The sequence below is a fragment of the Idiotropiscis lumnitzeri genome, chromosome 20, assembly GCF_059441095.1.
Source record: "Idiotropiscis lumnitzeri isolate Australia: NSW breed Sydney's pygmy pipehorse chromosome 20, RoL_Ilum_1.0, whole genome shotgun sequence".
In the NCBI taxonomy this organism is placed as follows: Eukaryota; Metazoa; Chordata; class Actinopteri; order Syngnathiformes; family Syngnathidae; genus Idiotropiscis; species Idiotropiscis lumnitzeri.
The window spans coordinates 2,924,473-2,938,374 of NC_142410.1; the positions used below are offsets into that span (position 1 = coordinate 2,924,473).

General features: G+C 39.3%; 2 protein-coding genes across 3 annotated transcripts in view; both read right to left on the reverse strand.

The window, feature by feature from the left end:
- Nucleotides 1–2,147: 2,147 nt before the first annotated feature.
- Nucleotides 2,148–6,006, reverse strand: wfikkn2b (WAP, follistatin/kazal, immunoglobulin, kunitz and netrin domain containing 2b). Its single transcript, XM_088285329.1, has 2 exons — nt 5,817–6,006; nt 2,148–4,239 (listed from the first exon to the last, which is right to left on the reverse strand). The coding sequence occupies exons 1-2, from the start codon at nt 5,994–5,996 to the stop codon at nt 2,695–2,697; spliced, it is 1,725 nt and encodes a 574-aa protein (XP_088141455.1). The 5' UTR covers nt 5,997–6,006; the 3' UTR covers nt 2,148–2,694.
- Nucleotides 6,007–7,919: 1,913 nt separating this feature from the next.
- The window catches only part of abcc3 (ATP-binding cassette, sub-family C (CFTR/MRP), member 3), a 40,603-nt gene continuing 34,620 nt past the window's right edge, over nt 7,920–13,902 (reverse strand). For both annotated transcript variants that reach the window (XM_088285327.1, XM_088285328.1), the window contains exons 25-31: nt 13,157–13,283; nt 12,816–12,917; nt 11,788–11,934; nt 11,551–11,709; nt 9,548–9,714; nt 9,269–9,463; nt 7,920–8,637 (exon numbers count right to left, since the gene is read on the reverse strand). In XM_088285327.1, the coding sequence (XP_088141453.1) occupies nt 8,526–8,637; nt 9,269–9,463; nt 9,548–9,714; nt 11,551–11,709; nt 11,788–11,934; nt 12,816–12,917; nt 13,157–13,283 (1,009 nt within the window). In that variant the 3' untranslated portion in view covers nt 7,920–8,525. The remainder of the gene's footprint in view (nt 8,638–9,268; nt 9,464–9,547; nt 9,715–11,550; nt 11,710–11,787; nt 11,935–12,815; nt 12,918–13,156; nt 13,284–13,902) is intronic.

Sequence of the window (13,902 nt, forward strand, 5' to 3'; positions counted from 1 at the left end):
AGAGTAAGAGCTGGCATTGAAAGATAAAAAGTAACGTCACTATGAATGTTTGCCAATATGAACCTTTTCTATGTTTCACCGAAGAGGAACAGTGATCCAATCAGAGCATCATTTATCTTGCAAATAAATGAAAGGACATTAAAGATTGAAAAAAAAAAGATTTAAGTGTGGCATGGGACTTTTAAGTTCCATGGATATAGTTATGCACACCAGGGCCAGTTTATGTTTATTTCTATTCTTATTAATTTGATTCATTTAGGCTATGTCATAATTACCGTATTTTTCGGATTATTATGCGCACCGCCTTATTAAGCGTAATAATCAATGAACGGCTTTATTTCAAAACATTTTCATATATAAGACACATCTGGTTAAAAGACGCATTATATTTGTATTTACAATACAATAATACGATACAATTTTATTTATATTTCAGAAGCATTGTCTGTTAAACAATTTATTTTAATTGTACGGTATGTTTATTTAGTAGATTCAGCTCGTTCACCACATGTCTAATTTGCTTTTTGTTCTCCGGGCAACTACACGGATGTTGCTTCAAGCAAAAAAGAGAAAAAAAAAAAAATTAACATCGCTCAATCTGTTATCACGTTGGCAAATGCTAAATGCTATTTTGATTGACAATTCAGCAACTCCAAACAAGTCGATACACTCACCATTATCCAACCTTTTTTTTTTTTTGCTCAGTCCCAGCAGCTTGGAAGCTGGCTGCGTTTTTGGAAATGTGCAGCCAAAAATACTCAGCTTGTGTTTGAGTTTACTGCAGCATGAATCTTGTAGGACTAAATGGTGTCCGGTGGGTCCTCTACGACCTTGTGTTTCAAGTTATTTGGAATCTCCTTTATTAATGTGAATGTGCATTAATTACTCTCATCGGTGAGCTCATCATTTTTAACTCAGAACCCATGAAGACAAACAGGTGCAGTTTTCGAATCAAATCTGAGCTGTGTCAATACATTTCAGAGTATTTATGCAATCTATTTGTATATTGTAGGTAACACCAGAGTTGTTTATATGGGCTGGTATTTCCAAGTGGCGTGATCCAAGGTGCCTCAGATGAATCCTTCCCTCCTCTAGACCCTCAACAGATGGGGAAGTACACTTCTGAGCTCCCTGGTGATTTTGCCAGTAAACGAGGGCGGATCTGTTGCCTCCCTGGCTGCTCTGGATGGGAGAAACAGAATCTCATGCGGGAAGTAGAACACCCTCGTCGAAATCCCACCGAGGCCTTGCTAGTAATAAAAAAAAAAAAGAGTGTTGGCACGCCATGAAACGCATAACTCTTGCATGGTAGGTTTACTGCTTAGGTTCTTAATCCCATTAAACTGGACTGGGAATGCCACAGGGGTCTTTGGATGACTGAATGAAAGACTGCAGATAATGAATTTTATTACCAAGAAATAAAATTAAAATTAAACTAAGCATTTCATATGATACGTCATATTACAATACAAGTGAGTATGAAATGACTCTGATTCAAAGTATGGCACTGATGTATTTGGACAACAACTTTGCTTTTTTTTCTCCCTGGAATTGTACTTGCTTGATCATTGATAAATATCTTAAAAAATGCAAGGTTAAGATGTGTCATTATCGCGATCTTCAATCGGGAGACTTCATGAATGTAAATACAATGGCGTTCCCATGTGGTGCATTGCGTTGACTTTAGATGTAAGACTCCATTCTTAATTTGGTCGTAGAAGGAGGACAAACATACACATATAATAACAATGCAACAACAGAAAAGACTAATTCAGAGAGATTAATCCTAAATCTTTATTTTATCACAGTTTACCAAAAAAAAAAAAATATATATACATATAATTAAATGGAACTTTTCATTTCAGGAACAATGCGGTACAAAAACATATGATGAGTTTACATGATAATAAATAGCCATAAAGTACAAAAGCGAAAAAACAAAAATAAATTCAGCTCAGAAAATGAATCGTGTGGCGAGTAAAATATATTACAATTTTAAAAAAAAATACACAAAGTGAAAAAAATCACTCCTGTGAAAATGTATTAGGGCTGTCAAAATTAAAGCATTAACTCAGGTGATTAATCCAAAAAATGCTAACTCTGTTAAATATTTTAACTCAGTTAACTCAGTTTGATTTACTAATTTGCATACTTTGCCAATATTAGCTGTCTTTAGCACGCCTCAGAACAAAACACAGTGTTTAAGTTACCACTGGGCCTTGCAAACCAACACTGCTGGAGTGTGGCGCTTGTGGGCAGTTTTGATAAATGTTTCGAAAATAAATGTCTGCAAAGATGTCTCCATTAAGATCATATTCAAGAATCCAAGAAAGCTATTAGAACAGTCTTTGAATTAAATATACTTTATATTTGGTGATTTTGCATCAATTCCAAGATATTATTCAAGTAAATATCTGTTATAAGCTTCGCAAAAAATAGTAGTTAAAAAATGTGATTAATCACAATTAATCATGGAATTTTTTGTGATTAATTAGTTTTAAAAAATTAATCACTTGACAGCACTAATATATATATATATATATATATATATATATATATATATATTTAAATGTATCAGGTAATATCATTGACAATGCTATATAATGAATCGTGAAAGAAGTGTAGTTAATAGCACTGCAAAGCCAGAGTTGTATTGTTTTCTTAAATCCTTAAATGTAGCCACCGGGACTCAGCCTACTGAGGACTGTTGGTGATGGCTTTGAGAATGTCACACGTGTTCTTGGAGATGACCTCTCGAAGCTTTCGTACACGGCGAGGACTTGAGGCGCCCACGTAGCTGTGAGGCTCCAACACAGCCATGCCTTGGCTAACGTTACCCATAATGATGACTTGGCCCTCGGCGGCGGCGCCTGTGATGTTGGGGCAAGGGCAGTTCCAGTCCATATTGATAAAGTTCACCTCGAGAGGCTCATTACCAAAAAAGCGGAGGCCCATCTTCTCATCCTTGAGGATCTCCTCCACGGTCACGAGAGCATGGCCAGAGTCTTTCTCCTCCGCGAGCTCAGTCATGCGTCCGAGGATGACAAAGTCACTGCGACAGAAGCTGGTCACGATCTTGCCTCTCGGCTTACAGGCTTTGCAGTTGTGGTTTTTCGGGTAGGGGCACATCTCTTCGCATGCTTCTTTAGATTCAAAGTTGTTGTCATTACCGCCGCATCCTCCGTAGATGAACGACTGGCATTGGCGCAGGCTGCTGCTGTAAGCCCAACGTGGTTCATAGGCCTTACATGGGCCTTGCAGACTGGGAAGGTCGCAGGGGCCCGACAGCTCAGGACCGCAGCATTGCATACACATGTCGAAGGTCTCAAACAACTTCCTTGGCTGTTGGCCACTGCTATGGCAGTGAGTGAAAGAGATGCAGTTGTTGCTTAGTGAGTCATAGAACCAGCTCACTTTCTCAAGGTCACTCCCACAGAGTTTGGGATTTTCCGGTGGTTTCAGACACTCCTCTGAGGTGCACCGGGTCAACTCGATAGCTTCTGGACTCCTTGATGGCTCTATGGGGAGCACCATGAGTGCATGGTGGGCTTGCACCGATCCAAACGGGTTACGAGCTGTGCAGGTGTAGATGCCCGAGTCATGCATTTTGGCACTGTAGATAACTAGCTGACCAGCGTTGGTGACAACCATATTCCCCAGGACGTGATTACGCCCCATGACCACCTTCTTGACCCCTTCCAAAAGCTGCTTCTCCCAAGTGATCTCAGGTGGGGGTCCCCCAGTTACATCGCACAGGAAGCTGGCCGTGTCACCCACATTTACACTTTGGTGAACGGGGGTGCTCAAGATGAGAGGCGCCCGTGGCTCGGCAGGAGGTGGGACGGTCACCTGCAGGGGAGTGGTTGTCGGGTGGAGCGTGGTCACCGGGGGCAACGCAGGGCTCGTGCTCAGCCAGGTGAGGTGGAAGCGACACGTGACAACTGAGAGGCTGATGCCCTTGGAGCATGCCTCAGCATCCATGTAGCACTTGTTGTAGTAGGTCATGCCATCTGATGCACACGTGAAGTGGGGCTCCCTCTCGCAGCGGTCCCGGCATTTACACACAGGCTGGCCATCCCAGATGTCACACTCGGCCCCTTGCTGGGTGCACATGAAGTTGGCACAGGTGGCTTCCTTGGGCAGGCCCACGGGGCCTGTCTCACCAACCATGTTTCGGGCTGCCACGCAACTGCGATTCCCACACACGTTCTGGCAACACTTCTCAAAGGATTCACAATCCTGGAACAAAGACAGATAAATTGCAATTGTGCAATCAGAAAGTTGAAGACAAATAAGAAACTTACAAAGGTGATTACACACTGGGAAGAACTGGTCATATTGTGTGATTATTTTATTTTACTTTCTTTTTTTTTTACTGATTTTTTATTTTGGTGACATGGAAAATGTTTCGATAACTTTGTAGACGCTTTCGTTGTATACAAATAATTGGCTCTCTGGAGTTCCTGCAGCCCTACCAACTGTGTAATTAAACAAATACATATATAGTCATATGCCTATTTCTGAAAATGTGTCTATGAGTGAGCTGTTCTTGCACTCCTACCTCACTTTTATTTAACAGCGGCTAAAAGTTATGACATATTTTATTAAAAGACTAGTAGCTATTTGATATTGCGAAAAATATCCCAACGAGAACTAGTTAAAGGCCCAAGAAACAGTTTTGATTGAAAAAAAAAAGTGTTATTCGATTGTTGCCAGGTAAATTAGGCAGTAATAAATTAGGCAGATCATATATAGTAAACAATACAAGTTAATTAGTTATTTGGTCATTTGAACAGCAGTCTGGCCATTCTTTTTGCAATTATTGTTGACATTATCTAGCAACAAGTGACCCAGAAGTTCTTCCGTTACAGTCAGATGGCTGCTATTCACTTGCAAGATTAACGTTTGGCGCTTTAGGTTGGAGTTAGTTCGCTTACAGTCCATCTCAGCAATTGATCGCTTTGTAAAAATAACACATCAACCCCAAGCGCCCCCCACACCCAAAAAAAAAAAAAAATCTACATGCGAATTTGATTTCCTGATGGGGTTGTCTTGATGTTGGTAGCAATTATGTAAAAAAAACATGATAAGGCAAGCCGAAATGTGGAAAAGCAAATCAAGCTTTAATTTTAGCATATTCCTTACCAAATAAAGACCTTACTAGTTGTGAAATTACTCTCACTCCCAAATTTCACCAACCAACATGAAGTGCAAGGAAGCATACTCAGAAGCAAATGAACCATGTTATTGAGCCACTAAATAAAATATATCCAGCAATCTGTAGCAGGTGGAGTACACACAAAAAAAACGAAAACAGATCAAAAGCGCATACAGTATTTCACGTAAAAAAAAAAAAAAGGAAATATTTTATTCTGTCTTCCACAGGACAGCACTGAAGAAATGATGCTTTGTTGCAACGTAATGTAGTTTGCGTACAGCTTGTAAGAACTGCTGGCAACAAAAGTGAACACACCCCTTCTTGAAAAAGGAGTACACCTCACATTTGTGAGATACTGTAAGTGCAGGGAAAGCAGTTGTTTAGACTGTATACCAAGGAGTTTGTTATTTTTATTTATTTATTTTTTTAATTTGAATTTTTACCACTTAATGGGTAATAGATGTCGAATTATTGTTTATGGCAATGCAATCAGAAAAAAAGATAACAATTACAATTTAACAATTTGAATGAAGTATATTCAACTTATCATGATCCATTTGCTTTATTCTAAAAGCAAGTTCGCATGCATCCCAACAATTTGTCTAGGTTTAAATGTAAAAATGTAAATGTAACAAATTATTTGAAATAATTTTCTTACCTGATCTGAGCCACACTCTCGTGTGCAAGTACTCATGGCGTCCACCCACAGATTGGGGTTCATATCGTTCGGGCACATCCCCGCGTGCGAGAAGGCGATATGAGGCAGAACCCCCACTTGGAGCTCCATCCACACACTGACCGCAAACCATATCCAACGTGGAAACAGCATCCACCACATCGCAGCACCAGAGCGCAGTTTCACACGCAGCCAAAACACAAGTTGAGCAAAGTTTAGAAGTCGGCTAAGGTTTAAAAAGACCCGCGGGAGCACATCATACTTGTGTCAAAAGATGCGCAAAGCAGCCCGCAGCAGGACAGACTTGTCTTGAATTCGAGAAGTTGGAGGAACATTTTTAAGTGAATGGCCGGCTTTGGGCTGGTACCTGCCTGTTAAAGGGTCCCGTCCGCCTCCCACCCCTCACCCCACACACACGCACAGACGCTTACACACGCTTTAACCCTTTAAATCCTCCACTGGTGCCAAAGCGCGCTGTGCGCAAAGACGCACGGATGACCCTAAACGGGTCAAAAGTATTTCAAGTGCAGAAATGATATTAGTATGAGTGACACATATTCAGTGGTCTCGAAATGTGTGACGTCACACTTAAGTTAAATGAAAGCCTACGCAAGTTATAAAGATATTTTTTTCTTTCTTTCGATAACATTAATTGTCGAGAAAGACCATTGATCTTATTACTTTTAAGTTTTTGGAATCAGATTCCCTTTATTGTTATTACTCAGTGTACATTGAGATTAGCGAGCATCCCCTCTCCAGTGCAAATCTAAATAATAAAATGAAACAATAATAAATAAAAATAAGAATAACATTTTAAAACGTGTGTTACTGATTTGAGATGGATGGTTGGATGAATAGCTAGCTAGCTAGCTAGCCAGCTAACTAGATGGCTCGCTATATAGCTAGCGAGCAAGCTAGCTAGCTAGCTAGCTAGCCAGCTAACTAGATGGCTCGCTATATAACTAGCGAGCAAGCTAGCCAGCTAACTAGATGGCTCGCTATATAGCTAGCGAGCAAGCTAGCTAGATAGATAGATAGAAACTGGTTAGTACGATGGCCTCACAGGTCAGAGGGGAACTACTGCCCGAACATAGCTGGGATAAGGCTTTAGGTTTTGCGTGCACATTGAGTTATCTTCTGTATAAAATGCGCTGTATACATAAAGCTGCCTTAACTTGCCTTGGAAAGAGCAAATACCACCCACATTTCAACTACACCACTTCAAATGAAGTCCCTGGTGATGTGAGCTGAGGATAATATATTTAACAAAACACAAAACGAATGCTGTGACATCCAAACAGCAAAGAAAGCTCTCGCTAGCTTAAAACTTTAGACTTAAAAATGCCTGAAACACGGCACTCAAGTAAGTATGTTTCTTGTGTTGCTGTTTATAGTGTTTCATCTCATTTTATTATTTTTAGCATCTTCACAATTATTTGGATTGACAAGAGCAAGTGTGATGCTCATTTAATTTTTTTTTCAACTTTTAACTGCTTTTTTTCTTACCGTTGTTTTGCATTCTTATTTTTACTGGACAACTAAAATGTGTCGGAAATAATTGTATATTACTAGTGGTTCTCATTAAATGGTTAACATTAACCACATGGTCACGTTAAAAGCTTTAATTAATAGCCACTATGGTGCCCACTAGTGGCTAAAGGTCATAACTACACTATTACTTTCATGGTCGCGTATCAAACTCCAGCGGTTAAAAACCTTTATTTCCAATTCCATTACTCAAACAGCAGCTGCCTATTTATTTGTACACATCCTACAACATGGACTGTTCGACACAGAAGGCGACCGTCAATCATTCACACTGTCCCCGAGTGTGAATTGAAACCACTCTGCCTGAATTATTGTAATTTGTATTTTATAATGCTTGAATTATTAATGACTTCTACTGTGACATGTGAGCTCATAAAAGTAAATATGTTACACCCTGGTGGCACCAAACTAATAAAAAAAATGGCTGGCAACCAATTTAGGGTGTACCCCACCACTTGAATTTACACCCCCCCCAAAAAATGAGGGTTAATTTATTTGTTTTTGGTGAGAATAAAAATAAAAACATAAATGCATCAATCTATGACAATCATATTTTCCTTTTTTAATAAAACCATTATAATATTTCATATTTTGGTGGTACAGAATTCAAGTTTTATAGATAAATTTGGTTCACACAAGAATCACATCAACTGAACAAACTTCCCTAGCTGCGTAGAAATAACAGTAAACAAACAAACAAAAACAACAGCTTAAATAACGATACAGTACAAAAATAAGTGGGTTCATCACAATTTTTTTTTGTTGACAGTACAGTGGCACAGTATTTTTTTTTATCACTAGTAAAAAAGTAACATAAAAATGCCTCTATTTGTTTTTAACTGGTGTTTTCTTTGCAGTAGAGACAGCTCACTAAAAAAAAAAAAAACTAAAAAAAAGATACATTCACTTGTTTTTTTCACTCCACTGGCTGAAGGCACTTACAATCAGATTTGGAGGAGCAAATAAAGCTTGTTTTTCTTCTTTAGCGCGCCATTTTCCTAACACACAGGGCTGTCCCCTCAGTGCGAGACGACTAAATGACCTGATGTAGTTATTTGCAACTGCTATTTGAAGCAGTGGTGCTCATGACTACAGTTAAGTGGCGTGAAGACACTAAACTCTTGTTTCTGAAGAGCTGCTGCTCTACTGCGCCAGTCCTGCATCTTTCGCCATTCCGTAGAAGATTCCCCGCTGTGATATGAGATTTGAAGGCGTATCAAACTCTGCAATCTGTCCCTTGTCCAATACCAGCACTCTGCAAGGATACAAAGTATGAACATTTCTCACAGCAATGTGTAGGGTGGTTGAAATAATTATTTGATCCCCCGCTAAAGTTTGCTCACTTACAAAGAGGAAAAATGCAGTAGTCAGATGAAACCAATATAAAGTCTAGTCAATGACTCATACTTTTTCATTCAGGAAAATGCACGTTTTTAAATGCATTTTGACTGTTAGAAGATATATTTGTATGCTGCAGCTTAGAACACACCTACGCGAGCTGTTTTGATATCAACGATGACAATAAATAATATTGCAATCACATAAGGACATGTAGGATTTATTATTTAATATATCTTAAGCACGTATCTCACTGAACAGTGAGGGTTGGCGAATGTTTGTGACCAGCCCGAATGTTAATTTTTTTGTCAGTGTTCATTCACAGTCGCAAATTGCTTTTCCTTTTTCATTTTTTGAACACGAAGATTTTGGTGAGCTGCAAAAAAAACTGTTTGCGACCGTTAAAACTATTGCCAAACGACTCTGATGTTGGCGACCTTGAATGAAAAAAACGAACATGACATATATGGTCTTTATACTGAGTTTCTTTATAAGTGAGAAAACTGCTAAATGAAATAATATGCGGCATTGTAAAAGGGGTTTCGTACCTTGTATAATCCATAACAGTGTTGAGTCTGTGTGCAATAGTAAAGACGGTGCAGTCTTCAAACTGAGTCCTGATAGTAGACTGGATGAGATCATCCGTCTCCAAGTCGATAGCAGCAGTAGCTTCATCCAGTATGAGGATTCGTGTCTTCCTCAAAAGAGCTCGAGCCAAGCACACCAGTTGCCTCTGCCCCACACTGAGAAAACGCAGTAGAGACTCACACATTCACTCCTTCTATGAATGTTAACTAATCATGGAGAGACCATTGCCGGTTCCTTACCTGAGGTTCTCTCCTCCTTCAGAGCACTCCATCTCCAGTTTTGCTGGCTGGTTGCTCACAAACTTGTGTAAATGGGAATGTTCCAGAGCTTTCCACACCTCGTCATCATCGTACTTCTCGAAGGGGTCGAGGTTCATCCGTAGTGTTCCAGAGAATAGGACTGGCTCCTGCGACAAAAATATGCATACACGTGCTTAAATCAGATTCTAGATCAGAACAAAGGCGAGCATATAAAACCAGGAGGAGTAAAAATGTAAAATGAGGGACTAATATTGGTTGGAAAAACTTTTTTTTTTTTTTTTTTTTTTTTTAAGTCTAGTCTAGTCCCATTCTAGCGGGAAAGTGAACATCCTGGTTTTCTACTGGCATCAAATCATTTCCAACCTTGGTGGTTGTATGGGGAATTTGTGCCCCCTTGTGGAGTCACTCTGCATAGACGAGATGCAAGAATGGTTACGTTCCAACTTGAAATTGTCCATAACCATAACATAAGCACCGAACAGGATGATAATATATAGAAAGAGACTACAATAAACATTTTGCAGTTACACAATATTCCAAAATAAAAGACCTTTTTTTCAGACTATAAATCATTCTTTTTGTGAGTATAGCTGGTCCTTCGACTTATACTCAGGTGTGAGTTATACATTTTAAAATGACACTTTTACATGTGAAAATGTCATTTTTTAAATATGAAACATTATGTGTGACAGATAAACACTAACATTTGTGACTGCCACTGTGTGTGCGTGTCGATGAGTGTTAGAGGTGACTCTAAAAAATTCTAACGATAATTACAGGAATAAAAGTAACAGTATAAGGGATGATGGGAAAATGGAAAAAAACTAATCATACTATCAGGGAAAAAAATAAATAAAGCGACACCAGAATAAAAATTTCAGACAAATGTGTAATATAAATTTGATTTGATTGTGTGGGGAAACAAATGCTTCACCCCAAAATAAACTGCTTCTTTCCCCATCTCAGGATCAAAAACAATAACAGCTGTTGCTACTAGGCTACCTAATACCACAAAGTCTGTCGTGGATGTAGTGGTTATGTTTTAAGGCCGCCATATCCACATGGACCTTTAGTGCATTTGTACCTTGAGGTACTGTCAGGCTGTCTAAAGAGAAATGCGGAAGTTTGCACGCGTATTGGTGCGCGGCAGTTTAAGGCGCAATTGAGAGCGAAAAAAGAATGTCGGTGTGTTTCAAGAAAATACATTTGTTTAAAAATCCATCTGTGTGACTTGATCTGTGGGATCCGTCTTTCTTTGTTATAACATGGAGACCCGCCGATATTAACTCATTCAATCCATTAGACGTATATTTACATTTTCAAAATTGTAGTCGCTGCCTTCCAAAGACGTATTTATACGTCAGAGCCTTTTTTTGGGGGGGGGGCGGTCATAGCTCCATGTTTTTATCTCTCGTGAAAATGGCTGGGAATAAATACGAAGCGGCAAATGTGTGTACACATTTTTTTAAATGGCTAAATATAGCTGTTGCAGCTTTTAATCAGTTGCGTTTTGAGGTCTGGGAATGACAGTAAATACACTCTAGGTTAGCCCCATCACTCTTTACTCAAGGTGCTAGCTTGTCATTTGTTAGCATACAAACTGTTAGCACATTATCATTTTAGCAAAAGTTATTTGAAAGCGTACCAATGTAAGACATTCCCTTTTATTGATGCCAAAGTTTAAAATTGCTCTGAAAAGGGAAACTAAATTCACAAAAAATTTTCATAAATGTGGGTTAGAGACTTTGCGCAATAGCAGTCTTATTTGAAATTCTCACGGTAAAGTATTATAGTTGGTAACATAACATTAGCTCTGTCATTTGTACTCGTTGCAACATTGCTGTTTTGCATTCAAGCGAGAGCATACTGTAGTCTTGCAGTGCTTTGGTAAGAAAGCCTTTGTTGCACTATTTGCATAAAACCATGTTCTTCTTTACCCATTCATTGGACAGTAAAAAAAAAATGTTTTTCTGCACTAGTACCTGTGGAATGATTGTAAGTTTGGACCTCAGGTCATGCAGGCCTATCTCAGATATGTTAACATCGTCGATGGAGATCTCGCCTTCAGCGGCTTCCAGCAAACGGAAGAGGCAGAGCGTCATGGATGACTTGCCAGCTCCTGTTCGACCCACAATTCCAACCTGTAGAAAATGTTGTCATGAGTAAGGCCATGCACGATGTCGCTGGGTGCTCCTCACCTTATTCCCACCCCCACTTACCTTCTCTCCTCCTTTGACACTCAGCGTCAAGTCTTTCAGGACCAGATCCAGTCCCTCGCGGTATCGGACACTGTAGTTGTGAAACTCCACATCCCCCACCATGGGCCAATCAGGATGGGGCTTCTTATCCTCGATTTCCCAGGGAGCCTTCGGAATGTAAATATAAAAAGAATAACAAAGGAAGAAGCTCAGTTTTTTTTAAGTTGTCTTTCTGCCACCCTGAGTGTCAACTTTTGCAAATTTGAAAGGAGCTATGTGGTAGGTTGGCCTGAACTGTGCATGCAGAGCGAGTTTGTAAAGTCCACGACTGAATGTCCATAGTCCTAGGGTACTGCTTAACACCCCACACTAGTGATGGGAAAACTAAGCTACCTGAAGCACTTGTAATATTTCATACTCCTCTAGATGGTGCTCTTGGTTTAAGATATATGCTAGTGCAAGAGAAATTCATAAAATTTCCACTGCATCTTTAAACCGAGATTGCCACCTAGAGGAGTCAAAAAATTATCACAAGTGCTTCTTGAAGCTTCATTTGCCATGTAAAAGTACAATGTATATGACACAAATGGGCAGGTTTGATCACCTAAGTACCTTTGTTTGCGTAATTTGCCATTTCTGGATTTAATCAAAGTTTATTGCTGTTGCTGTGTGACCACATAAGCTGTCAGGAGGACAGGAATTTAAGAACGTGTTGCAAATTCCTTCTTTTTACCAGCATTGTGTTATTGGAGCACAAGAGGAAAGAAACATGATTCTTTTGCAGGAGTGCAACACATTCATTTTCCATTAAAAAGAATATGTTTGCGCTTGATCCGAGCTCATTTGACTTCCAGGAAAACTAAATATTTCACATTACAAACATAATAAATATGCCAAGGAGTGAATTTGTAGCTGCACAATTTTCCAAATATATATTAAAAAAAAAACACACACAGCAGGGAACCACTACGTTCTGCTGAGATAGGTTTCTTATGAGATTCATATGCTGAGATAATTTTTTGCTGTGGTAAAACTACTCCATACTGTACCTCTGTCTTGGTTTCAGAGTATTCCTTGACTCGTTCCACAGCTACAATATTACTCTCCAGATCAGAAGTCATCCGCACCATCCAATTCAGAGACATGGTCACCTGCAAACACGAGTGATGCAAAGACACATGCGTTCAACTTCAATAATAAAAAAAAAAAATCATAAATAACGTAATGGCTATGACCGCCCCTGTGTTTATCTTATCCTAAGTCATATGCTGTTACACAAGAAAATCATATTGAGTAAGAGTGAAAAGAAGTTGAGAAAAGTCAGCCAAAACAGTATTCTGTAAAACATAAATTCAAGAATACATTTTTGGCACCTGGACATATACCGTACCTGTAATGCATAAGACACTGACAGACCTACGAGGCCAGGGTTAAGATCATTCTTTCCAGTGACTGCAAACAGAGCAGCAAACAGCACGATGCAGTTCCCGATGAATTCTATGCGCACACCCAGCCACCTGCATGACATACATAAAATTTTAGCTTATTACAGTCAGGAGATGCCCAAGAGGAGTGTGAGGAACTTGGTTGCTCAATTGAGTATATTTGACTAGTTCATTTATAGCAGACAATTTCGTTTTAGGTTAGATTTTTTTACCTGACATGTTTCGGCGAGTCTTTCGCCTTCCTCAGAGAAAGACTCGCCGAAACATGTCAGGTAAAAAAATCGAACCTAAAACGAAATTGTCTGCTATAAATGAACTAGTCAAATATAAATAATAAGAAGAAGACAAAATGAACTTAATAGAAATGCTCAATTGAGTATTTTACTTCTGTGAGAATTTACTTTCCTGAGATTTGATATACTCTGTGTATAAGGGCTGGGAATTCTTCTTTTTTTTTTTTTTGCCTCAGGGTATTGACGTATTCATCGTGCACCATCCACACAGTCGTATTAGTCCATTGTGAAGCCACCCTTCACTTTTTCACAGTCTATTAGCTCCCCCTCTTGGCAGAAAGTTGACATTGCGGTCATTGAGATTTCCATGTTAGGAATTCCGGCATGTCTCACCAGGTGTTACCACAATAATTATATGTTCGGCATAGTTTTTACACCAGGCCTTTCCGGATGCATAC

Coding starts and splice junctions, on each gene's coding strand:
- wfikkn2b (XM_088285329.1), bottom strand. CDS start 5,996: ATGTGGTGGATGCTGTTTCCACGTTGGATATGGTTTGCGGTCAGTGTG. Junction 4,240..5,816: donor GAGAGTGTGGCTCAGATCAG/GTAAGAAAATTA, acceptor TCTTTGTTCCAG/GATTGTGAATCCTTTGAGAA.